The 26,302-nt window shown below is 35.1% G+C and overlaps 1 protein-coding gene across 11 annotated transcripts in view; it reads right to left on the bottom strand.

Moving 5' to 3' along the window:
- Positions 1 to 26,302, bottom strand: part of LOC111057893 (protein grainyhead) — a 222,536-nt gene that overhangs the window by 183,289 nt on the left and 12,945 nt on the right. For 7 of the 11 annotated variants that reach the window (XM_039420401.1, XM_039420409.1, XM_039420403.1 and 4 more), the window contains exons 2-3: positions 21,773 to 22,338; positions 3,188 to 3,194 (exon numbers count right to left, since the gene is read on the bottom strand). In XM_039420401.1, the coding sequence (XP_039276335.1) occupies positions 3,188 to 3,194; positions 21,773 to 22,170 (405 nt within the window). In that variant the 5' untranslated portion in view covers positions 22,171 to 22,338. The remainder of the gene's footprint in view (positions 1 to 3,187; positions 3,195 to 21,772; positions 22,339 to 26,302) is intronic. The other 4 variants (XM_039420405.1, XM_039420407.1, XM_039420406.1 and 1 more) reach the window with 1 other exon arrangement.

Genomic DNA, 26,302 nt, shown 5'->3' with positions numbered 1-26,302 from the left:
ACCAAACTTTTCAAATCACTGAAGGAGTTTTGAACCATGAAGCAGATCACTAATATGTTAGGCCTACCGTTAAGTATGTGATATCAAATCAAATTGAATTTTATTGGTTTTGAATATTTTTTCTGTATCCAACCTGGAAAAAATCCTCTTGTATATATCCTCGAACATGAATTCGAAATGAGTTCAGATGAGTATCCTTTATTTGTTTGTTGAAGTCACTTCTTGATGATACACCCGACCCTGTTGTGTTTCATAAAAATAAAACCATTTGAACAGTAGGTGTGGAAGAATTTGGAAGAAAAGTTTACTTGTCACAAACACAAGAAACCAAATATGTATCATATAACGTAAATATCTACCAACGATCAAAAAATATATTCAAATTATGAGTTTAATCCACTTGAAGAAAGAAGCATTATTATGAATATTTGGCTAACACCTCTAATCTGTAGCGTTGCACGACTGTCAGTCTATCTTCCAGGATGACTGTATAATAATAGTAGTGTTGCAGTCCGTCTATTGACAAGAGCAGATCAAAGTGGAGAAGAGGAAATTCTAAAATGATAATTACATTACGGAAAAAGGAATAGAATCAACAAGGTATAAATTATAAGAGCAGATGATGAGGATGAATGGAGTCCTAAGAGCTAGAGCAGATGTGTTCTACAGAGAAGTATTTAGAAATGAAATGACTCTTTACTTTCGAAGGACCTTGAAATGTGCTTGGTCACTCTAGCCACGACTACTCTATCTTGTCTACTTCGGTCTACACGCGGGCTCGCTGTGAATTAGACTGATCTATTCAGCTGTAGACACAACACCAATTGCTCGAATGTAACTTTTGAAAACTAAAAACCTCCAATTACGAATACGTAATGTCCCGACGATGTTTCAAGACTCAGTAGCTGCACTACAACCTTCCTATGTATTGCAGCAGTGCTCATCCTTGGGGATTACCTACAATACTTTAATCCCACTCAGAACACAAACAAATTGTAGACTATTCTGGTCATTTAAGACACTTTGATAATAGAAAAAAACTATCAATGCATTTATGATTAGAAAATATCTGAAGTGCATAACAGAAGTGGAATAATTTGATATTGGAACGAAGGAAGTGGTCAGAGTATTCAAATTCAGAGGGTAGGCCTACAATAAACAGGGGTTTCTAAGGGTCAATTGCACCATATTCGTCAAACGCTAAGCCACGATTACTTTTTATATAGTCACAGTCAATCATCACGGATTTAAACAATCAGTTGTATTATCTCCTTTTAAAATTGGATTTATTGACCGAGCGAAGTGAGGTCTAAGATTCAAGTCGACGGTTTGGCATTTCTCTTAATGTTTAAATGTTCATATGTTTATATGTTTTTATGTTGCGCATTTACGGCGAAACGCGGTAATAGATTTTCATGAAATTTGACAGGTATGTTCCTTTTTTAATTGCGCTTCGACGTATATACAAGGTTTTTGGAAATTTTGCATTTCAAGGATAATATAAGAGGAAAAAGAAGCCTCCTTCATACGCCAATATTGGAGTAAAAATCAGACTATAGAATTATTCATCATAAATCAGCTGACAAGTGAATACACAGATGTGTGGAGAAGCCAGTCTATTACTGTATTTCCATAAGGTCTATAGTTTCAATCAGGTACGTGTGGATGAGAATACTGCGTGAGGTCTACTGTTCACAGAACTACTAGATTATTTACAAGCAGGAATGGCCGAATTGGTGAATAATGTACCTCAGCTTGTTATCCAATTAAAGGTTTTCCATTACATGTGATGAAATTCTCATGAGGAAACGAAACTAAACGTAAATTACAGCTCAGTAACCAGCTGGATTGTACTGAATACTGAATTTTAAATTTCACAATACAATCAACTCGATTCTCGGCTTCAATTTGGATTGAACCGCACTCACCCTTCATACAAATATAATAATGACTCACAAGACAACGTCAGCTGCCATGCGAGCGTCAACGTTACGATCAATATTAGCCGGAGGTGCTTCCAGCAGAGCAAATAACGATGCAGTTGCTAATTGACACGTTTGCTTAGTGCCGACTTTCACTTGTCAAAAACAAAAATAGAAGGAACCTTTCTAGCGGGTGCGATTTATAGAAATATTCGCATTTGCATACATATTTCATTCAGGGGTTTGTTGGGGAGAATTTTGGGATTAAGGGTCATCAACAAACTCAAACTTCAGCTCGAGAGAGTACAATTAAGAGCTACCTTCACGTCACTGGACCCGGTGATCGAAGAATTGAATGGCCTTCGCGGTTATGCAACAAAACATTGCCACCGGCTCTCCAGCATGTCCTTCCCTGCACTCTCATTTGAACAGTGCTCCTCTCTCTCTCTCTCTTTAGCCCATGGTAGTATAGAGTAACTGTAACAACTACAATCAGCCATTGACGTCAAATCGTGTCTGCTTCCAATGGCTGCCACTGCTAAACTGATTTATCAAGCGGCAGCTTATCTGCTCCCAATCCCTTGCTAATCACCATCAGCTGGCAACTGTACAACCATAATCGAACAAACGTGGATTTCAAGTCGATTAAAATAATAAATTGGTGTTACAAATGAAATATTAAACCATGTTATATAATATGTTAAATTCAGAGCAGCAAATTTGTAAATTACTTGTATACAGGATAATACACAGTACAGTATCATATTTCAGGACTCTACTCTAATCTCCAAGGAGCTGGACCATTCGATCATTTTGCGTTGGTTTATGATCAATAACGAAAAAAGGCATGAAATTCGAATGTATTTCAGAGAGTTGTAGGAACAGCCATAGAGTAAAGATACCTTGATTATTTGTCTCTGGAATAGCTTATTGTATTGGCGCCCTGAATGAATTAGCCTATAGTAGTAAACTTTATTATTCAGTTTTCAGTAATAGAACTGAAGAAAAAGGTGAGCTACTGAAATTTCAATCCTATTTTTCTACAATTTCTTGAGAGTTACAGTAGGTAAGAGTTCTAAAATCATGCGGACTAAAAGGATTGTAAGAGAGTGATAAAAGGGTGATATAAAATAGAAGGGGAGATAGTGTACAAACAGATTATACGTACGGGTTGTTATCTATTATAGAACTGTGTGAGTATGAGAGAACCGTAAGTAGAAAGCGAACATCCTGGCATCCAAATAAACTCCTATATTTATGATAAATAGATATCTCAACCGATACCTGTACCATCTAGAGCTCTCTAGACACCTGCATGCAAGTACACACACACAGTAAGCTATATTTTGATAATAATTGTGGCCAACACTAAACACTAAAAGCAAGCAAGGTGCATACATGCATATGAAGTGTAGTATAGTGAGATAAGTACAGTAATACATGCATATGAAAGTGCGTATGTGAGTGTTAAAATAGATAAAATCACCGATAGGAATTTTAATGCTTCCAAGTCAGAGGAGAGGCCTTGTAAGGTACGGCAGGGCCGTTATTATTATTTCAGTTATCAAACCGATGTTTTAGGGTGAAAAAATCAAGAATAGAAAAAGTAAAGAATTGAAGAAGAGGGAAGAAAATGGGCAGGAGGACGAGGATAAGGAGAAGGAGGTGGTGGTGGAGGAGGAAGAGGTGGATGAGAAGGAGGGTATGAGGAGGTGGAGGAGAAGGAGGAGGAGTAGTAGGAGGAGGATAAGGAATGAAATAGAGAGATAAGTGAAGGAGGGAGACAAATAGTTAATTAGGGAGGCGGTGGATGCATTTAGGATTTAGGCCTGCTCTGCTCCTGGCGTGATGACCTTGAGGACGCAGCTAAGGTGAAGAACCCCACAACATTTTACGAGATGATAATCGTATGCATCGTCATGGCGCGGATTGGTCCATCTGCGCATGCGCACAATGCCAACTCAGAGTCCATTTGCAGTTGGCTTCAAATATTTGGACGATTGTTGGTTGGGTGACATGAGTGGGAGGCACTATCCAAATTAGTAATAGCTTTTTTATGCTCCCGATTGATGACACAAATAGCTTCCAAGTTTCACTGTGTAATCTCTGAATTTGCAGTTCGGTGATGGCGATATTCGTGTAGTGGGAGAGATAAAATTAGAGTACACAGAGAGGATAGGTACTATATGAAGAAAGAAGTGGTGGAGAGAGATTAGATTAGAGCTCTTTTTTATGTATGTTACAGTATATACTGACTTATACACTAATTTACATTAGAGACAGAGAAAAAGTGTGTGTTTTAGAGAGGAATGAATAAGCAAAAATAAGATTCGGCGCTAATGACAAAATTAATCACTTGAAAAAGATACCGGTATATATTTGAACCGAAAAAATATGATTATATTACGAAAATATGAAAAATATAAATATAGAAAATGGTTTTCAGAGAAGCAATATTTTTCAATTGGTTTTTGAAGACTAGGAGGAGAAATGGAAAAATGGGACTGTACGGAATGTGATATTACTAACTATAGATACACTGAATTACAGACAAATATTTTTCTATTTCAGATCAACGATAAATATTTTGATGCAGGCTACAAGATGACACATGTATGCTACACCGGCAAACTTTCAATTATAATTTATTTTCTTATCAATAGACAAATTCAATCTTCTCTCAAACAAGAATACGTCGTCTTACCTTAGCTTCTCGTAAATAATAGCTTCAAACAGCTTCTCATACAAAAAAGCTTCAATACTGACTACTGATTCTCATTTTCACAACAAAATTTCGATGGAATTCCATTTGAAATGTGAGAACTTTATCTGTAAGTGATTATAATGTGAGAAACCACCAACTCTTTGTATCCAGATCGCCTTCAATATCCCCATCGGGTTATAACCGGAGACATTTTTTCTTCCGCAGAAGATCACCAACGAGAGCCCTGTCATGTCGTTCACATATTTGAATTTCAGATGGCGATTTATAAACTAAATTCTTGTAATGCATCAGTTGTCCTCCTGGTCTTGTTCACGAAGACGATTACAAAGAGACGACGACCGAATAAAGTCGAGGAATAAGAAAGAAGGTTGTAAAGGGAAAGGGAGGAAACGCTACGTGACAAAGAACATAGAGTGACTAGACGTCTGGGATCATTCACTCTTTAATACCCTCTCAGTAATAGCAATTCAACAGGCTCGGCATATTAACCAAAGGCCAAGGGTAATTCCCTTTCAGCCGAGGCAGGAACAAGTAATGGAAGTATTGTGTTGAAATTAGATAGACCACGGCGAAAAGGCAGCTATCCGCATTGAACTGACGTCGAATAAAATGTTTGTCGTTGCGATCATAGAATATTTATATAAAACGAAGGAGCTAGATCCAAAGGTACAGGAGAAACGAGGATAGGAAAGACAAACCTGAGAAAGAAAGTCACCGACTAGATTGATCTCGAATGGTTCTGCGAAGCAATGGAGGAAGACGAAAAAATACTTGAAGGAAACAAAGAGGGACGGTGGAGAACTTCCGACGCGGATAGAGAAAAGAGAATAAAGAGGAAATAGAAGAAGGAGGAGAGAAGCTGCGTGTATCCTTTTCCTTGCACATTGAACCCTGTCACAAGACACAACTCACCAGATCTCTTCAGACTTCTTTTGCTTTTATTTCTTCATACATCTTCATCATCTGCACTGGTATTGTTTACGACGATATGTTGCCACGCCTCAATCAAAGAATTTGCTCAGATATTTGAACTTCGCCATAAATAAGAACAGATCAGTATGAAAAAGGTAAGATCTACTTTTCTCTGTATTCCAGTGACAAATCGCGATGCACTTGTTGACGAAACCATACTAAACAAACATGTTGAAAATTTTTCAAACTAACAATTTTTCAACAAACAAGTTGAAACTATCGTTAACTAAACAAATTAGAACTATTCACATAAAAAATACAGATCTCTCATGCTTGGAATTAAATGCCTGGACCTGAGTCACTCAGAGTGGAATCAGTTCGTCAATGTTTTCAAATACAGTGTTATTCATGCCACTCATGCTATTTTCATCATTATGACTTCTTTATTTGAATAAATTTGGATCAATTCAATATACTACATAAATTTTGAACATGCTTCCAGTATACTACAGTTAATATATTTCACCTATTACATCACTATTATAATTTTTAGTGATTATTCGAATCCCTTCTCATCCAACTGAGATGTCTGTATTATTCAAATTATCTTTATTAGATTCAATATATTCGTGTGAGAAAATATTTATGTGACGGAGTGACAATGGCAGATATTTTGGGAAACATCCAATACAAATTATCAAGTTGGCATTTCAAATAATCATGATTTCTAATCTATGGAATATCAACATTCAAGCAGAGGGTAAGCATGAAAACGACCACGATAAAATGCAGTCAAAATAATAATATCAAAAGATCAAAATTTCTCTCTTTGGCTTCATTCTCACGAATAAAATTCCAACTCTGCTGGTTCGTAAATGAAATCCTAATTAAGCTTACAATCCATTAACCTAATCGGAGCCACAAATAAAAGCAACTGCATCCTATGGATAGAACGAGGTTATTCAAATTTGCAATCTGCTTCCAAGTAGGACTGAGGCAGAGAGAGAGAGAGTGAGAAAGAGTTAGCAGCGGCCTCAGAGCTGAGAGTGCATATGTTGAAGAGAGGTGTTTCATGACAGCCAATAGAGATAAATAATTTATGAGAAGGACGTGTGGGTTTCATTTGAATTTGAAAAACATTTTCGTTTCTAATCGATCGGAATCTGAATCTCAATGCGTGGGCTGTATAGCTAATGTGCTTCCCAGCGGAATCACTAACGAGTTAACGTACTAAAGAAATGCACGGTCTAATTTCTTTCATCGCATCAGTGTGCTAATTTAAATTCCTCGATCAGTTGTAGAAATAGTCCAACTAAATTCAACAAGAATACAATGAAATGATAAGAATAAATTTACAGAGGATAAACTATACAGAGGATAAAATAGATGATAACTGTACAGAGGATAAGATGGATGACTTGGCTACTCTTGTAATACATCTCCAAAGTTGTAGTCTGTCAAAAGTTTACTCCAGTTAACGCACTAAAGAAATGCATGGTCTAATTTCTTCCAATGCGTCAGTGTGCTAATTCAAATTCCTCGATCAGTTATGGAAATAGTCCAACTAAATTTTACAAGAATACAATGAAATGATAAGAATAAATCAACAGAGGATACAACTGTACAGAGGATGAGATAGATGATAACTGTAGAGCATAAAATGAATGAGTTGGCTACTCTGGAAATACATCTTCAAAGTTGGAGTCTGTCAAAAATTTACTACAATAAGGAGCATTTGTATTGTAATCATTCAAATTAATTTTGTCATTTCAAGTTTTTGGATGGCATAACAAGAGTTTCCCATCATTTTGCGATGTTGAAACTTGAATTTGTTCCTCCAGAAACGAACCATCTGTGGCCTTTATTCTGCTAGATTGGATGGAAAAAAATCAGATTATACTGTAGATGTAGTTTTAAAAGTTGATGACAGCAACGCTAGAAGAGAATCAACTCAAGCATTCAAATATCTACAAGTGAAAATATTTTTAAATGTTAGACCGCTTGTCTAGCTTCCTTTCAACCATCCCCAAGAAACATATCTAAGTAGAGGAATCTCTGCTCTCAGTAATTTTCTGGTTGAGGTGAATTTAACAGAAGAAATGACAGGTATCCCTAGTGATCGAATCAGATATATGAGAAGGCATTACCAATTATTAGAGAATCATTATTTTTATAAAGTAATACTGTAGAAGAATATAATCTATATTTCAACTTCTGATCCTCTTTGATAGAATGGAATATTATGTTAGTTCTGCTGGCATCAGATGAAGACTTATCACAACAAGTGAATACAGTATGAACCAGAAAAAATTCAATAATCCAATCGAAGATTCTATAATAGTCAACAAGGTTAGGTGGTGAGAAGTACTGACCACCTTCAAAATCTTGAATACAGTAGATCAAGACATAAAATCAAAATTGTTGGAACACATAAATGCTGCATACAGTGAATTTGTGGCATCTGAAGTGGTACAAACTGAATACTCAGGGAGTTTCATCAAACTAAGCCACCCAACTGATAATGTTTCTTCTCATTTACAATCGTGAAGTCTTTGAATCTTTCAATGAAGTCTCAATCTTTACTGTACAATAATTGTCTCTTCAGTTCCTTTTATGTTCACTAACCTGAGAACACATTAAAGCCAGTAGTCACACACACTCACACATACATTTTTGGACGTACGATTTTTGCCGTCCCTATAAATTCTTAAATAATTGTGTAAATAAAATACTTGTGTCCTCATAAATTGTGTAAAGCCAGTTACTGTTCACTATTCAATCGATGAAAAAAGTGTGTGACAGTGAGTCAGTATCGGCAGCCATGATAGCTGATCATTAGAATTTGACTGCTGCAAGAAGAAATAAAAGAAAATAAGAAGAATATTGGTCATGAAACTCGTGCTGACCTTTACACTGTTGAAGAACGATGAATCCGCCGCGGCACTAATTTGTGCAAGTTCACGAGAGCTCGATTTATCAAAGAACCAAGAATCGAGCATCGACCATTCATTAAAACTCGCAAGTTTTATTACTGCACTGAACCTATATGATGCGAAGGAACCTATACATGGATCGTCCTTCAAATGAATAAACCACGTGATTCGGAGATATCGACGAAATTGTCAAAACCATTTAACCTCATACAAGAATTATTTGAGATCCGAAAAAGTGAGATTCGTCATCTTGAGATTTTTCAATCTTGGGAGATTGAAAAATATATATATATTTTTTTTTTACCACAAACTCAATAATGTGTTTCATCTTATTTGTTGAATGTTTAGTAAAATATCTACTATTGTAAATAATCATTGCTATTATTGTAAAATATCTATTATTGTATTTTATTTATACCACAAAAATAATAATAATTTTAATCTTATTTGTGAAATAATTAATATTGATACAATTAAGAGGTTTCAAATGGATTGCAAATGATGAATAAGTGGATTATAAATTCTTCAAATATGAAAATGTTTATAGTCTACAGTAGAAGAAAAAGACGAATTTATAGCCAAGGCGCACATGTAAAAGACTGAGAACGAAGAATGAACATAATTGAAAAGTAAAATCATAGAAGAATGAAAGAAAAAGAATAGCTTGTGAGAAACGAAGTGGGAGTAGTAGGAAGTAGTAGAAAGAGGCTGAAGAAAAATAGAGAAAGGATGAGGAGTGAAAAGAGAGTTAGTTATTGTAAGTGGGGTGTCAGCCAAGACGATAAAGATGACGATGTAAATGAAGAAGATTCAACAGCAAAATTCCAAAAGAAAAAAAGGAATTTCACAAAGTAATAGCTTCACGATCGAATAGAGATTTACAGTTGAACATCCTCGGCATACAGTTACACCTGAAATTGCAGGTCCTGATTGAAGTTGCATAGTTAAAAACATAAAGAAAGGTAGAAAAGGAGAAGAGGAGAGGTGTGAGCGAGTTGTGAAAAACTCAATTTGTTACACGCAGAAAGAGTGAGTGAGAGAGCGGGAGAGAGTGAGAGAGAGAGAACTTTTTCAGTAGAATATTGGAAGTTGGTGAGTAACACAGTTCGATCACGCAGGACTGCATGTCCGAGACAGGGAGGCAGTGAATAGTTAGTTGCTTCACTGTTCAAAATAAATTATCGGCCAATTTTTGGAGTCAACTCATAGGGCAGAACATGTACACAAAATTTAGAATTAAGAGTTAATATTCGTGAAGTTGAACGGAGGAGAAGAAAAAGAGAGAAATAGAAGGGGAAGCAACAGGGAAGAAGAAAGATGTGCAGTTCGCATTTGTATTTCGTGTTAGCACCTGAAATTTGACTGTAGATACAGTATTCTCACACGCAACTACTAGTGTGGGAGTTTCGTTTTACAAGCACCTTAAAGAACGAATTAATGATCACCTGAGATTAAACACAAATTTCAGCTACGATGAAATCGCTAATAATGTGGACTACGCTCAGCGCTCATCTATGAAATCGATAAACGAATAATGCTGGCGTGAGAGAATGAACAATCAGCGCTAATTTCAGGGATCGAACAGTTTTTCCTAACAGTTAGAATTGTAAACCTGATGAGCAAGTATGGAGTACATTCTATAAGTCTACTTATAGTTTCATTATTGGTTTTAACACAATGTTAGTGGATAAGAATTGTATGCAACATACAAATTCGAATAAAGGAATAAATATCTTTTTAGTTCACTTCTTCCTTTCATTCAATTTTAGAGAGTAATTGGCTAAGACTGGGCTATTATTGACCGAGCGAAGTGAGGTCCAAGATTCAAGTCAACAGTTTGGCATTTCTCTTAATGTTTAAATGTTTGAATGTTTAAATGTTTATGTGTTGCTCATTTACGGCGAAACGCGGTTATAGATTTTCATGAAATTTGACAGGTATTTTCCTTTTTAAATTGCGCGTCGACGTATATACAAGGTTTTTGGAAATTTTGCATTTCAAGGATAATATAAAAGGAAAAAGGAGCCTCCTTCATACGCCAATATTAGAGTAAAAATCAGACTTTCATCATAATCAGCTGACTTTCAGCATAATCAGACTTTCATCAAAAATTCATCATAAATCAGCTGACAAGTGATTACACAGATGTGTGGAGAAGCCAGTCTATTGCTGTATTTCCATAAGGTCTATAGTTTCAATCAGGTAGCCTACTTGTGGATGAGAATACTGCGTGAGGTCTACTGTTCACAGAACTACTAGTTTACTTCATCCTAGGGGATTATGCCAATTCATAGGGATTTGCTAATTCATTATGCATATTCATATGCCAGATAAAAAAGCAACAGAAAGGATCGACCATAAATTTATGTTATTATTATAAATAGGTCGTTAAGTCATGCCAGGGGGCCCTAAAATTGATCAGTTGCGACCTGATCAACTCTGACACTAGACCTGAGCCAGCCAGGTCACTCGATATTATTATGATATTAAAGTGCAGAGATGATTTTAATTCTTTGAGTTTGAGCTCATAATTACAGTGAGTTCTATTATCTCTTTGACAATGAAAATATATTGGTTCAATATACATATTTCTGGAGCAGTTCTATTATTTTGAAAAATGATATTGATTAATTACGGACAGCAAAAGAGAGTAAAGAGGTTAAAAACGAATGAGAATACAAGTGAATGAGACGGAAATAGTTTTGTGATTCGGATGGAGTGAGAGAGCTATGTTTTCGTGCAGACGTGTTATGCGGAGGTCATGTCTGTACCGTTCTGGCCAGCCACTAAATCAATGGACATGGATATATTATTGCAGTTCAGTATACATGTATATCGAGCGCCATTAGCTAGTTCATTATCATCAATGATCTTCGGTCATCAGTATACTTCACTTCATGAACTGAGTCTGCCTCTGCCTCAGCCTCTGCCCACTTGGGTACTCTCCGTACTCTCAGGGCAGCAACAACACGCACACGAAATAATGTGTTTTCTATGCTTTGATCTGTTGCCTGCCTGAGAGAGCTGAGGGGTGCCGAGCTGCCGAGGTCTCTAGCCTCTCCTAGATTTATCCAACACGTTCTCAATATTAAATACACGCAAATGTATTGCCAGCACAGATGCTATTCACAATGCCAATACTATCTATCGGCTGCAGAAAGAGGAAAATTGCTGCTGTACCGAAGAACATTTCGAATTCGAACAAAGGCTATGAAAAAGATAAACGAAAATGAAACGAAAAGATAGAAAGAGGAGTAGAAACTTAGCTTTCATAGTATTTCATTAAGTTCTGTCAAAACTTGGAAATGTTGTAATACATTTATGTAAATAGTGGCATTTCTGTGAATTAGTATAGTTTTCCAGTGTTATGTATGGGGACTGGGATTTCTATTGTTCTAATTTGTAGAGCATTCCTATTTCTTATTCACGTGTTTATCAAGTTCTCTTAAATATTCTGGTATCTTGCATGGATAGTTTATTCTAGCATAATTCTATACTTATGAAGATATTTCGAAATCATTATAAAATTTAATCTTGTTACAGATCGGAAACATGGGTGCTTGCTTACTGCTGGATATATGCAAAGACTGAGAGTTTTTGAAAAAAGAATCGTGGGCCCTGTTTTTGAGAATGGGTCTCTGGAGAGGAATAAAAGAAATTGAAATAGAGCAGTTCTTAAACAATGAAGTCATTGTGCGGTTTATTAAAGCTGGCAGTATTAGATGGGAAATATGTTAAGAAAGGGAAATGGAAGAGTAGTGAAATATACATGGAAGGAGAGGATATATAACAGAAGAAGAAAAATTCGGCCGAGAATAGGTGGATGGATGATGTGGAACGCAATCCAAGGACGCTTGGAGTTCGTAACTGGAGGAGGCCGGCCGAGGATCAAGACAGATGGAGAGACTATGTGAGGGAGGGCAAGGGTTGTAAGGACCTGTAAGCTGAGGAGTGAGTAAGTAGTAAGTAATAGAATTTAATCAAGAGGTAAGATACGTGCATGATTCAGATCTGCTGGGAATATTTGTTGAATGAAGATAATTTCAAATGTTAACCATATTTCTTGCATTGTTCTGACATATGGTCAAGGTCAAGAAGGTTAACATGACTATGCACTTTACTTTGTAATTCATATAATATTTTTCTCTATTACATTGACTTCAAAAGGTCTCAACTATACATTGAACTGTTATTACAATGATATTCCATTTCTGAATCTATTTTTTGATAAATTTTACTGTCGATTCACATTGTACTCTCTAGTACAATCCTCTTCCATTAATAATTGATATCCTGATTGATGCCTTAAACATTTTTATATATCAATTTACAAATCTTTCTTCCCAATTTTATTACATAATTATCTATACTGTCAAGACTTATCTATACTATACAATGAATAAAAAACAAATCATAACACTTCAAAACAAAGTGTAACATTCATAAAAAGTGTTTTGCAATCTTACATTATCTTTTAAAATAATAAACTCCAGAGAGAATAAATAAGAGATGAATCGCCAAATCATTCTGGCTTTGAAATTGAAGATACAGAAACACTGGACATTATGGACACCGACAATTTTCTCAAGACACTGAATCACAGAAAAATTGAGTAATAACATAATAAAACCTTTGTTTGCAAGGATAGTGTTCTTCGGTTGATGCGTGGATTTATAGTGATTATGAAAACACCTGACAATTAAGCAGTTAATTGCAGTTCTGCACGATGGTTCACTCCAACATTGAATAACGTTGTCTAGGTCAAGTCGAGGTCGCATCATTTTTCTCCCACATTTGTTTGTTCACCAAGCTACTAACTCACATCAATGCATCACTCAAGAACGTAGCAAAGCTCAGTTATGATGAGTTATCTTAAAAATATGAAATTGAGATATCAATGATACTTTCCATTTCTCAACCAATATCATTGAGCCAGTCCCACACTTGGGACTGGATTTTGATATTTAGATATCAATTATAAATGATATATGAATTTGTTATTTCAGAGAAATTGAGAGATAGAATAGAATAGAATGACTGCCTTTATTTTATACCTGGGAGGGCGAAGTTAGGGCGCAGTCGGCCCTCTCTTACACTTAACCTTCAAATTTCTTTGAGGTTTGAGGTTTCTTTGAGAGATGAGAGACTAGTTTCTGCAAGGTGTAATAAATGGTCAGTTTGATATGAATTCCTTTTTGAATCTATTATGCATTTTTCAGTTAATCATGAATGCATCCATGTATACTGGAGAAGCTCCTATCTACTCGTAGATTTCTAGATGGGTTCGGTAATAACGTTTTTATATTTTGTCGCAGATACACTTATTTAATACATGAATTTCCACATACATCACACATTATCCAGCAAGTTATGAAGCATTAATTTTATATATTCCCCATGATGTACAGAGGAAAAACCATGAAAAGAGATTTCTGAAATATTATATTCTTCATGTAGAAGAGTACTGTACTAACTAAGACGAAGGAATGGAGACACAAAGAGGTGATAAGGATGTAAGCGATAATATGACATGAAGAATGAGAAATGGTGGAAGTAGGTTTACTGCTGATGTATATTTAGCTTAATGTCAAATAAAAGTTTAGCAATCGCAAGTCGGAAAAACGCTGAACAGTTATAATCTGGACGTGGTCATAATAAAATTCCTAGAAGGTCAAAATCGTAAAGGCAGCGAAGGATCCTAAATCATGGTGACAGGTAGCGCTGCGCAGCGGACGCAAAGGGAAACTGTTTTTTGGCAGTGTCAAAAAGCACCAGCATACAAAACAATGCCATGCTGGACCAACTCACTATTTCCACTCTGCCTCTATAATTCTCTGATTCTCTTTCTCTCTTGTTCATTCTTTCTGACAAGTTTTCTATGAAGCCTTCTCATACACCTGGTTGTTTATTATCCATCGTAAAACTCCCAATCAGTCAGGCTCACAGATGGGATGAGACAAGGAAGAAGAGAGCAGAAACTATAAAACCCCGAAATGAAGAAGATGGAACTACTACTACAGTAGTAGCCCAAGTCATCCAAGATACTTTTTGACCGAGTTGCTGCAAATCTTTTGTGTAGAGAGAGACATAGGCCTACCGTTTCCCGTTCTACTCCTGCCATGTTTTGTTAAATTCATAAAATGCTAGTGATGTATAGAAAAATGTTATCGTTTCTTCCTTTTCAATGTTGAATTTTATTAAAATGAGATGTCTCATCTTGTTACATCAATTTAATGCAGACTTGAATAGGGTGAATAGGGTTCGTATCATTGAAGACTTTAATCCCACCGTTTATCCATAAATCTATTTCTATATAATATATTCAACGTGATAAACTACTTGAACTGGCAGAAAGTAAACATTGTCTGCAGTTGGTGAAACATTGTAAACATTGTTGGTGAATGCATACTATACATGACGGGTTATAGAATGAGAAATGTAATCATTATAGGATTTTTCTCATACTTATTTTATTCTGAATCTTCATTGGAAATAACATTACTTAAAAAAATACAAATCATCATTTTTTTATTATTGCATTAAAAGAGTGATCAACATTAAATATTCCTTTTTTGAACAATTCATGTTCCACTTGGTTCAATGAACAGAATAACTTCTATGGAAGTAAATAAAACCTAAAATAAAAAGTGAAAACCCAAAAAAACATAACCCTATTTCGGACTTTTCAATGTTATCTGAATTTAGGGGAGGAAAAGTACAAGGTATCCTTGGTTTATCTCTCTCCTGATATATGTGTTTTTCTGTAGAAATAAAATAAATACCGAAAAAAAATTAAAAAATCTCACTCTCAAACAAGCTAGCTTATGGTGAAGTGGTTTAGGAGAGAATCACTACACTGCCAACGGAACTTGGAATGGAGTAGAGTAAAATAATAGGTTGAGAATGAATAATCGTTGGAGAATGCACTAGCGCACTAGCTCTAACTCTGGCTGCCATTTATTTGTGAGCGTGCAAAGTTCATGGTTGAGTAGTGAATTGCCAGTAATGGAATGGAGTGCCGAGCAGACTGCAAGTAGGCGGTGAATCGGGGGAGTCGTGCACTAGCTGTGAACTGTGAACTATGATATATTAATTTGAATAAACGCACCGTTCATTTCAGCCTCTCAATCTATACTATCTTGTATTATTTATTTGTCAACCACATATATGCACTAATCACACCTACAAATTAATTTGAAGTGACTACACAAAATCAACTGAGATTGATACATCCAAAAGTTGTACTTAAGATTTGAAATAACTACTTATCACAATAACGAAAATTGAATGAGGATAAGCATGAAATGTTTTGTAAAAACTGAGAAATGTTATTGCATATTATTGTTACCAATTACACTGAGTGTGCTGACAATAATTTGTTACTGAGATGATTCAATAATCATTTATTGAATCATCAATCAGACTATTGGTTGAGGATAAGCGTAGAAATTTTTGTATGAGCTGAGAAATGTGAATGCATATTATTGTTAATTATTATACCAAGTTTTCAGACAATTAAATTGTTACTAAGATACATAGTTGGTAAAATGTGGCCTGACCCTCACATAGGAGGGAAATAGAACCTCTATCCCCCGGGACAGGAGCCCTAGGGGGCCCGGATCGAGGCAAAAGATTTTATTTTTATGCTTGAATGCTTGGATGTTTTGCAACGGATCTAAAAAAAATAAACTATTACTATATTGATAGTAATACCAATGCAAATGCTACCCAGTGAGTATTTCTATTACATTCTATACTCACTGATGCTACCTAATTATCATCTTGTGCGGTCCTTATTTCCTCAATAGTAATTAAAACAGCAGACCATTCATTCATCATCATAATACAAACAATCATCATTCATGAAATGAAAAAATTCTATTTTGCTGTATCACCATCTTCAGAACAATATTGCAACACAAAATACAATTATGAATGGAAGTGACTGTAGTCCAACGCTATGTAGCCTCATTAACTTGAGGCTTTATTTTCATTATATGAAAAATCTGAGAAAATGGGCCTGATTAAATAGATTCACTACAATAAGCTTGTGTTTATTGACTGGAATAAATGCTGTCAGCGTCCACGGCGATACTGTGATCTTTTCATTTCATTATCTTCTAGGTTTCTTATACAGTTCGGCTATAGGTCAGCTTATCTCTTGGATGCGATATTTTGATTTTCAATAATGCTTGTTTGATTATTTATTTCAACGATAAGATTCTTTTGGAGAAATATCAGAAGCGCTTGTAAGGCTTCAGGCATATATTTTTTCTCTAAATGTCGTGTAAATAAGCCTCATGAAAAAAAATTTGGGAATGGAATAGATTTGGGCCAAGCCTGTTGTTCCTTCCTAATCATATTTAGGCCTATATGATTTGTGATTTTGTCCACGAATAAATAAATAAATAATTCAAATGTGAATCTTCAGCATGAGAGATGACACTACATTGATATATTATTGACCCCCTCACCAACTCATTTGAAGCCTATGATGTGATAGAGGCGGGAGGTCCGCCCCTCAACTCGGGTGCAGGACCCGCAATATAATGTAGGATTCATTTGGTGTGGTAAAAAATTTAGCTCATTGAAATTTAAATAAAAGTACTCCTTTCATGGTTGAAAGAGTGCATGGACAACACCAACGGTACAAAACAAAACATAAGATTTGAAAAATCGGTTGCACAAGCCTGTTGTCAGTAGATAATTAAAATGATTGGTCTACTGCTTTCCTTGAATCCAATTAATTAGAAGAAACTGAGAGTGTCCGTTCGGGAAAAATATTCACATTGAAAGGTGAAATAAAACGTGATAATGAAGGGAGACAGACAGATAAGATTGAAAAAGAAATAAATATAAAGACTGACGAAAGAAGAGCGGAAATTGGATGCCGATTGAACCGAGTTCGTTAAGTCTGACATTCTATTTCTTCTGTTTTCACGTATTTTCAGGATAAATAAGTATTTAAATGGTAAAATTTAGACTAAGATATCAAGTCAAATCATTACCAACTCCAATCGGAGTCTACAAGAAATCTCCCCCTAAAAGGAAGGTTCATTACATCGGATAATAATATAGATGAGTTACGATATTCGAAATGTACTATCCAATTTGAATATTTCCATGGAAATAGCTGATTTGCAGTTCTATACTTTTGGAAATGCATATAATTTGCATGATAAATATGGTAAAACAAATTATGCATCCATAGCTGCAATACTACAGGGTACAGAGATGATGAAAAAAAAAATCAATAGGCTTCCCGCATGTGTAGTTTATAGCATGAGAATCGCAATGGATGAATGGCAAGATGAGCTCTGGATAACATTAGATAGCATGCAATCCAGGGCCCATCTCGTCGTTATTCATCTATAGTTGCAAATCATTGAACAACACTAAGGTTGAGAAGTTTCAAAGTTTTTTGATTGTGTTGAATTTGAATATTATATTCTGATTGGAGCTTTTATTACCACATAAATTTGCTATTCTTTCCACATATATTCCAAGTATAATAATACATTTTTCAATCATTTTATCTTCTTTACTCGAAATCAAAAGATTGATTAATGTGAATTAGTTTGACATTTCCAAGAATGCTTTATAAGCCATGAACTTTTCAAAGATTTTAGCAGCCGAAAATCTCGCAAAGAATAATAGATCCTGAGGAGAGCTGTGTAAAACGTTTGAACGTCGTCGACAAAAAGATAGAATCCACTTGGAATGGCATCGACTACTGATAAATCTAGAGAAGTATTTTCGACAGCTGGCCTTGCTTGGATAATCACAGCTAAGAAGGCGTGTGATTCGGGAAGGTCAAATGTTCATCGTCAGCCTGCCATGATTTAAAGTTTTAATGGAAACCATTCACACCATACTTTATATCACTAAATTCCACCGTCAGCAGGTCATAAGTCTGACTGATGATAGATTCCGACCTACACTATAAGCTAAATTCGAAAGAATCGGAATATTATATTTTTATTTTCCCGTTTTTCTAATAGTTTGCAGTTCGCAGTGTTGTTAGATTTTCCCATCAAAATTCCAAATGACAATCATTTGTATACTGACAGAATCTCTTATCTTGCTATAAGAAAAATCACTGGAGAATTATCTCTTCAATCTTTTCTATTCATACTATAAGTGAAAAATGAGAAAATGTATTTCACACTTTGAATATTTAGAAACATGAATATTTAGCAATATACAAGAGACATGATACAAAATACCTCTGGATACGCAGATCTCTAAAAACTTCATTATTCCAATCCTGGACCTCGAAGTATAGAATAAAACATTCTTAAGTATAAGTTTTCTCTGCTCAAAATCACTTTCCCATAGATTTGAAATATTCATATTTATATTGAGCCCTTCTCATAAATATACTCTCCCACCAAACAATCCTTTCTTACTATTGTATTTTAATATAACTTAAAAGTGAAAAAACACTCACATTCTTTGATGTAGCGACGACCATTTTGTACTGATATTGCACATTAGAAAGCCCAACAGAAACGGTTGAAGATGGAAAATGTGCAATAGCAGCACGAAACGGTCGTCGCCACACCAAAGAATGAAGTGTTTTTTCACTTTAAAGTTATATTAAAATACAATACTAATAATAATAGTAAAAGCAAGATGGATAACTAACAACGAATCCTTTCTTCTTTCTACATGCAAAAGTATCAAGGATTAAGAAGAAAATTCCTCAATTGAGCAATTCTTTCAATTTAAATACAAGGAATATTTGAGAATTCACTGACCATTACAATATTCACAAGCTCACTTTGGATAAAATGATTTATTATGACCTTTGAGACTTAAAATATTCACTTCAAACTTCACAATATTAACTGTGTGTGTATTACAATTACATATCATAATTATAATAAATATAATATGACTGGGAGAAGACAACAGGCATAGCCCAAAACTGTCTTCTTCCAAATTTTTACAAATAAAAGTTTCAAAAAAGAATAAGGTTAAGATTTCACTTTCACTTCAAAAAGTCCAATTTCCACTTCAAAACTAATGACTAAACTAAAAATTTTGAATTTTGATATTTAAAAACTGATTAAAAACAAAAATATTTCACTCAAATCTCTACAAATTGGAAATTTTTGTATAGAGTAATTTTGAGCCAGAAAAGAAACACAACTTCAACTTGTTTGTATTGATTATTTAAGCTCAAGAACAGTAAATGAAATCATCAAACAAAAAAATTTCTCAGCTATTTTCATTGAAATAGCTAATCAAGTACCGGTAAGGGAAGATTTGGTTCTTGATAGTCTTGCATGTAGACCATTGAAGAGGGAAGATTATCTAGAGAAAGGACCTAGTTCCGCGTTCTCCATATTGCAAAGGACTTTCTGAATGGAATGGATGTCCGAGTTTACACTCGACTACTAGAGTATTAGTGTGGATGCATGCGATGTCGACTGATTCACGTAATGCAACCCACAAATATCCAATTCGGATGACAACAATCTTCACATGCAAAACACGAAGGTTCCGTTCATATGATCACTTTTCGTGTGTTGTGTTTTCGTGCAACAACTATTACGTATAACTTATGTTTGCTGCTGTACTGGATTTAGCATGTGGACTGAATTTCTCCAAACTTTTCCCGCAGAGTTAATTTAGTTTTTAAGCGAACAAAACTGAGGATAATCTTTTATGATCTGATGACAACTTTGTAATAACTGGTAACTTCTATAACCAGGATTTAGGCTGCAATCTAATGAATGTAGGCCCAGTCAAAGCTTATGATCTGGGTCCGTATTATAGTGAACAAATTATAAAATTCAACCTGGTATAACGATAAATTGAAATATGGTCCTATAGAAACAATAGTATATTTCGCACCTAGGGCCGAAAATGAGTCTTTTCCGGCTCGAAATCGGTTTTCAAGTCCGAGGCCGTAGGCCGAGGACTAGAAAAGATTGAGAGCCGGAAAAAAATTTTTGCCCATGGTGAGAACGTTATTTTTCGCCACACAGAAAAATAAACAATATAAATATGAGAATAATTGTTTATTAGGCACTTCCGAAAGCAAAACAGGAAGGTCATAGCTCTAGCAAATCTGAGGTAATCTGAATATCAGGAAATTGTCCAAGTATTTTTATTTTTATTCTGATTTGTCTAAATAACCTAAAAGATTATGTTCAATTATGTAAGAGGTTGAGTTTATACTTTTTATTCTTCCAAATGACAATAAGATGATATTATTATAAATGTTTTGATTCTTGAATAATAAACACAAATAATGGAAAGTTTTTTGATCAGCTGTTTTAGCACACTTGAATTTTGGCCAATCTGAATGTCAACGTCAACAATGCTTGTTGTCGTTGACTTCGGAAGTTTAGGTTAGAAGTTCTATCCTACTCTGAAAATCGAATTTGAATAGTTTATAATATATATCTTATCTGTATTTTATTCATCCAAATAAAATGATAGTATCTTATTGCAGGATACTTATTCAATTCTAGAAGCATAAACTGATTCCGTTTCATAAACCATTTTGTAAACACGTTCAAATCAAATCAGAATCAGCTGACTTCAAGGTTATTTTACAGCCCTAGGGCCGTAAAACTTTTACCGGCCTGGTCAGAAAACAATCATTTTCGGCCTCCATATGACTCACGAAAACCAGCTCATTACATCCAAGTGGTGCGAAAAATATATACAGCAAAAATGTATAACATAAAAAAAATTGTCTTTTTTCAGTGCATTGGCTTCATGATTTATATGCAAGGATTTTGGATCAGAATGATTTGTTGTCACCATATCACGTAAATGGATTCTTTCCTTGCTACTGGATGATTTCCTTTAAAAAACAATTATTCAACTTTCCAACTTGTTTAATCCGAAGTCTAACAATAAGATCAAATTGCAACAAGTTTGATCCGCCCTCCTGGCAATAAATTTGCAAAACATTGGCAATACATTGTTCTTTGTGATAAACAATCAATTAAGAATCGAAGAATCCCACCACTTCGAATTATCCAAGTTTCACTGTTGCTAATTAAGAAAATCTTAACAAGACCCGAATTACTCTCACTCTTAGAATATAGATTAAAATTCCAAACCTTTCAAATGAAAACTTTATGAATGAGGATGAAAAAACTTTTCGAAGGAGGGTGACGTATCTGTAGCAGGTATTTTGAGGTCCATTAGTTAGTTTGCTGGAGTTTAATCAATGTGAGGATGTTGCTGTCACAATTTTAGAAATTGTATTTACGTAATTCTGTTGATCTGAGTAATAATTGTAAAGGCTGTCTTACCTTAATCCGAGAACAGATGACATGTCATCGACGAGCTCGGAGAGTACGAGCACTGTGGTGCCCGGGGGGCCCTGGTAGGTGGCGGTCTGTCCGAGGGAGGACGGCTGTACCAGCACTGAGACGTTGCCGGTATCGAGATTCTCCTGGTAGAGCTGTCCCCCCGCCAAGGGGTCGCCCGGGCCCCCTGGCACGTAGATCACCGTCTTGGAATCATCGGGGTCCTGGTAGTCGGTGACGCTGACCGGCGTCATTGTAGCCAGCATCACGGGAGAGGCGGGAGGTTCGTCCTTGGGGGATTGCATTTCGATCTCGGCTGCCGCCGGAGGCGGTGGAGTCATGGAAGGCGGCACCTCGTCCTGGGGCGGCGACTGCTGCTGCTGCTCCATCTCCATCTCCATCACTCTTTTGCAACAAATCTAACTGTTAGCACTGTCTCTGTCACTCACTTGCACACTGTCTCTGTCCGGTACAGACTGTTGCTTACATCATACGGCAAGCAGGACACTCCCTGCTTGTTCGGCTGTACTGCGCTCGCTGTCTGTCTCCCAACTAACCGACAGGCACACCTGTTCACAAACAAAAATAACAAAATTATTTTCTCGCTAACATTAGGTGTCAAGTGAATGCCCTTAACTATTGATAACGTGTATTATTAATTAACTAATGGAATTGATTCTTTCTCATCAGTCTCCACTCTTCTACAGTTATGCTGGATAAGAGCTTCAATACATAGTACTGTATTCAACAATGTTCAATATATTTCTCTCAGGATATTTCTCCTAGTAGGCTACTTGATAAACTGTCCATTTTTCGTGTAATTATGCAAAGAGAAATAATCCTTTTTATCAATTCCTTAGTTACATGTCATAAGCACGCAAGTCCCAAACTGCAGTTTTGAGAAAATGGAGTCCAAAGTTTTCTTGTATGTTCAAACATAATTTTCAAGAATATTTTTGATCCTATCACATTGAAACTATCAAAGTAGGCTCAAAATACACTTATTTATGAATACAAAGTAATGAGAAAATAAAAAAACTACTGATTTTAATTATGACTTAAGTGGACTTGAGTTGTTTGGTCCATGAAAAAAAAACAATGAGATATGTGGACTTGAGACATTTTACCAAATGATACTTTATACCATCCAAACAGCGAGCTATTCACATTTTCAAACTAACTACAGTAAAGTGTTTATACCCAAGCATAGATTCCCAAAATTCATCTGCAATACCTGTTATAATGGTCTTGATAACAGAAATAGGACTAAAGTTGTTTTACCAAAGTGTAGATCACGAAATTCTACATCCGGATGTGAAATTATCTTATTTCTTTGAATGTATACTTGAGTGCTTGTGGTGTCAAATGACCAAGGAATTATTGAGTATAGTTAGTTTTTATCAATTAATGAGTATATTATCAAGAAGTTATAATTAGTTAACTATTCGTTAGAAAATGGTTTACATTGAATCAAGGGCCAAAGAGTTCTGAAAAACTACGCTTGACTGAAAATTCTTGACAGAGGAAAATTTGTAGGAGACAAGCTTGACATGGAGTGACACAAGTGGATCACTTTATTCTTATAAAAAGTATTAATGAAGGCATAAGAGTATTCATAAATTATATCAGTGGAATTACCAAGTAGGGAAGACTACCTATAATCAGAGACAAGAAATATAGTCCTTATGCTCCTTTATCTATGCTATAATAGAATGAAATTAATTGATGAATCTATCACCCCTTCTTATAATATATAATCTTCTTATTAAAATACCCTTCTTAGATTAATCTGTGATTGTTATTGAATTCAAGTTAATCTTGTTAATCTGACTTTAATTGTTTTTAATAATTGGAATGGTAATTTGAACAGTAATTTATCGGTAAGATAACGCAAGTCTGTGTTTATTTCCTATGTGTGCTTCTAGTATTTCAATGTCATGTCACCAGTGCAGTGCTGAATTATTGACCAAGTTGGCACTGTTGGCAGTGTGTCTCAGGCTCAGCTAGTACAAAGAGCTGGCAGTCATCCAGACAAAAATTCAAATAAAAACACATTTGAATTGTACTCTGTTTCTTTTAGAGTTGTTGGCTGGATTTTCCATTGATTACTTTACACTAACAAATTCAAGATGATCGTTATATTATTCAAAGGAATTCTGAACAATGTTCAACATAGTCACAACACGAAGGTTGGAACGTGACATTTAAAATAAGGTCCATTACTGCAGTAGTGTATGCCATTACTTTTAGAAATTGGACTGAATATTAGAAAGATTATAGAACTTATTACTATTCACAGAGACACAACCTACACAGAAGAGCATTATTGTAAAAATATAATAATGTTGTCCAACGTCCAATAGAATAACAATCTAGTTTGATATTTTATACAACCGATTGCATACTCATTTACTGAGAAATTTTAAACCTTTGCCTGGAAAATCGGAGTAGGTTAGACTTCAAAAATAATTATTTTACGAAACAAACTATCATATAAAACCACTTGAACCAAACAAGCATTTATAGAATTGGAAATTTCTCCGTATTGGAAATTTGTATCAAATTATTTTTTATTAACAGAAATTAATAATATTTCTGTGTAAAACTGAAATCCACAAAACATTTTTCTATCCTGATCAGACTTCCTGACTGGCCGTTGATATACTTTCACCCATTTCAGAATTTTGCCATCTGAATTTTGCCAAGAATTTAGTAACTACAAAATACCAATAGAGTATTTTGATAAGAAAATTATCCTAGGTATAGTAGTTGACTAAGTGAAGGCATAGAGAAAGAATAGCGTACGTGTATGCTATTTAATTGTTTCTCTGTGGTGAAGGTATAAGTAGACAAATCATTAATGCGATTATCCGTGACAAAAATGTTTGAGCATCAGCTACTAAATTTTCAGCATTTTTGAATCACAATAGTATAGTTGTTATAGAAATCGTAGGCATTCCAGGATAAACAGTGGCTTAACGTTTCCTGATAAATTATGTTAATTGTCTCTGGTGATCGAATTCATGATATTTGTTTGAACAGTGATTGAACAAGCAAGAGAAACAGAGGGTTCTAGACGTCTCAAATATTTCTGGCATTTCTGACTACAATAATTATTTTCTTTCCTTGCAATATTTGCATCATTATCATGCTTGGCTATCATAACTCCATCCAATGTTTGATGATGCATACGATTTTCAATTTATTCTAATTGTTGCTTAAATGTCTAAATAGTTGCTCATTTTTTCTGATGATATTGTCAGACTGGGCACGGGGTGATAATATTTTCAAAATAATATCGTTTAATTTGATTATCAGTCTGGGCCCGAGTCAATTATAACTTTATATCAATCCGCATGCTCTCCCGGCCACCCCCGCACCATGGATTTAGCGGGGGTGTAAGTTACGCCACTGAGGTTAAGATAAACTTATGACTAATATATTTATTTATTTATTATTATTTTATAAGGATAATATAATATTTATTATTATAGGTTAATGTAATGGATTTTTTAATGTAAATTCAATTTACTGTTTTTATTAACTTAGGTCAACAACCGTCTATGTTTCAACACTGTCCAGTTTGGTTTCAAAAAAAATGAGAAAAATTCACTCTCTTTTCGTAGAATGTAAATTTTCAATTGGATTAAGTAGGTTCAATCGGGTCACAACACTAAAAACATGCATAGCACTGAATATTCATTTGAAATTTCACTGTTGTTACACCATAAATGGAAAATCAAATAGTAAATTCTGTAGGCAAGAAACATAAAATCTAATAAACCGATTTTATTTTGTCCATTTCTAGTTTGCGACAGCGACTCTGTCGTCAAAATCATGAATTAATAACCCACATCTAAAATACGAGCCTTCGGCATGTAGCTGCGCTCTAACGCTAATACCGATTTAATTAAATGTTCCGCATTTAAATCATTTCTGTGGTTGGCGTGTGTTTACATTAGCATAAATATCATTAATATTCTAGAAACGACCGGGTAGTCAGACACTGCTATTTAAATATGCGCATGCGCAGACCTCGAACGCCTTACTCAGGTATGCTGCATGCAAGTGCTTGCTGATTCTGCAGGCGCCACAAGAGCTTAGCAAAATGTACACTTTTACAGGGAAATTCACACTTAGTAAACGTCATCACTCGCTCTCATTATTTAAGAAACATTTATAGATAGCTGTGGTTCAACTAGAACATAATGAATTTATTGATTCAATCATTTATACTTGAAAATTTAATTAAAAAATCTGGTGTGACAATATAATTTGTAGTTTGTGTTATTTGTTTCTAGGTAAACAGATATATAGATAAATGCCTTTTGATTTACACTTTACAATAATAATAGTGATGTGGGCGGAGTTGAGGCAATAAGAGCCTCTTAGGAGATTGAACAATTGGATTCACTAGTCACTTGAAAATTTGAGAGAACCAAAGAGCTAAGGGCGCTGAGAATATATTTTTGGTGAGCAGTGAAAAAAAATCTGGTGTGGCGCACTCACACAACTTTCCTTGCCGTTATGAAA

The sequence above is a fragment of the Nilaparvata lugens genome, chromosome 2 (assembly GCF_014356525.2).
Source record: "Nilaparvata lugens isolate BPH chromosome 2, ASM1435652v1, whole genome shotgun sequence".
NCBI lineage: Eukaryota > Metazoa > Arthropoda > Insecta > Hemiptera > Delphacidae > Nilaparvata > Nilaparvata lugens.
This window is presented reverse-complemented; position numbering and strand designations above follow the sequence as displayed.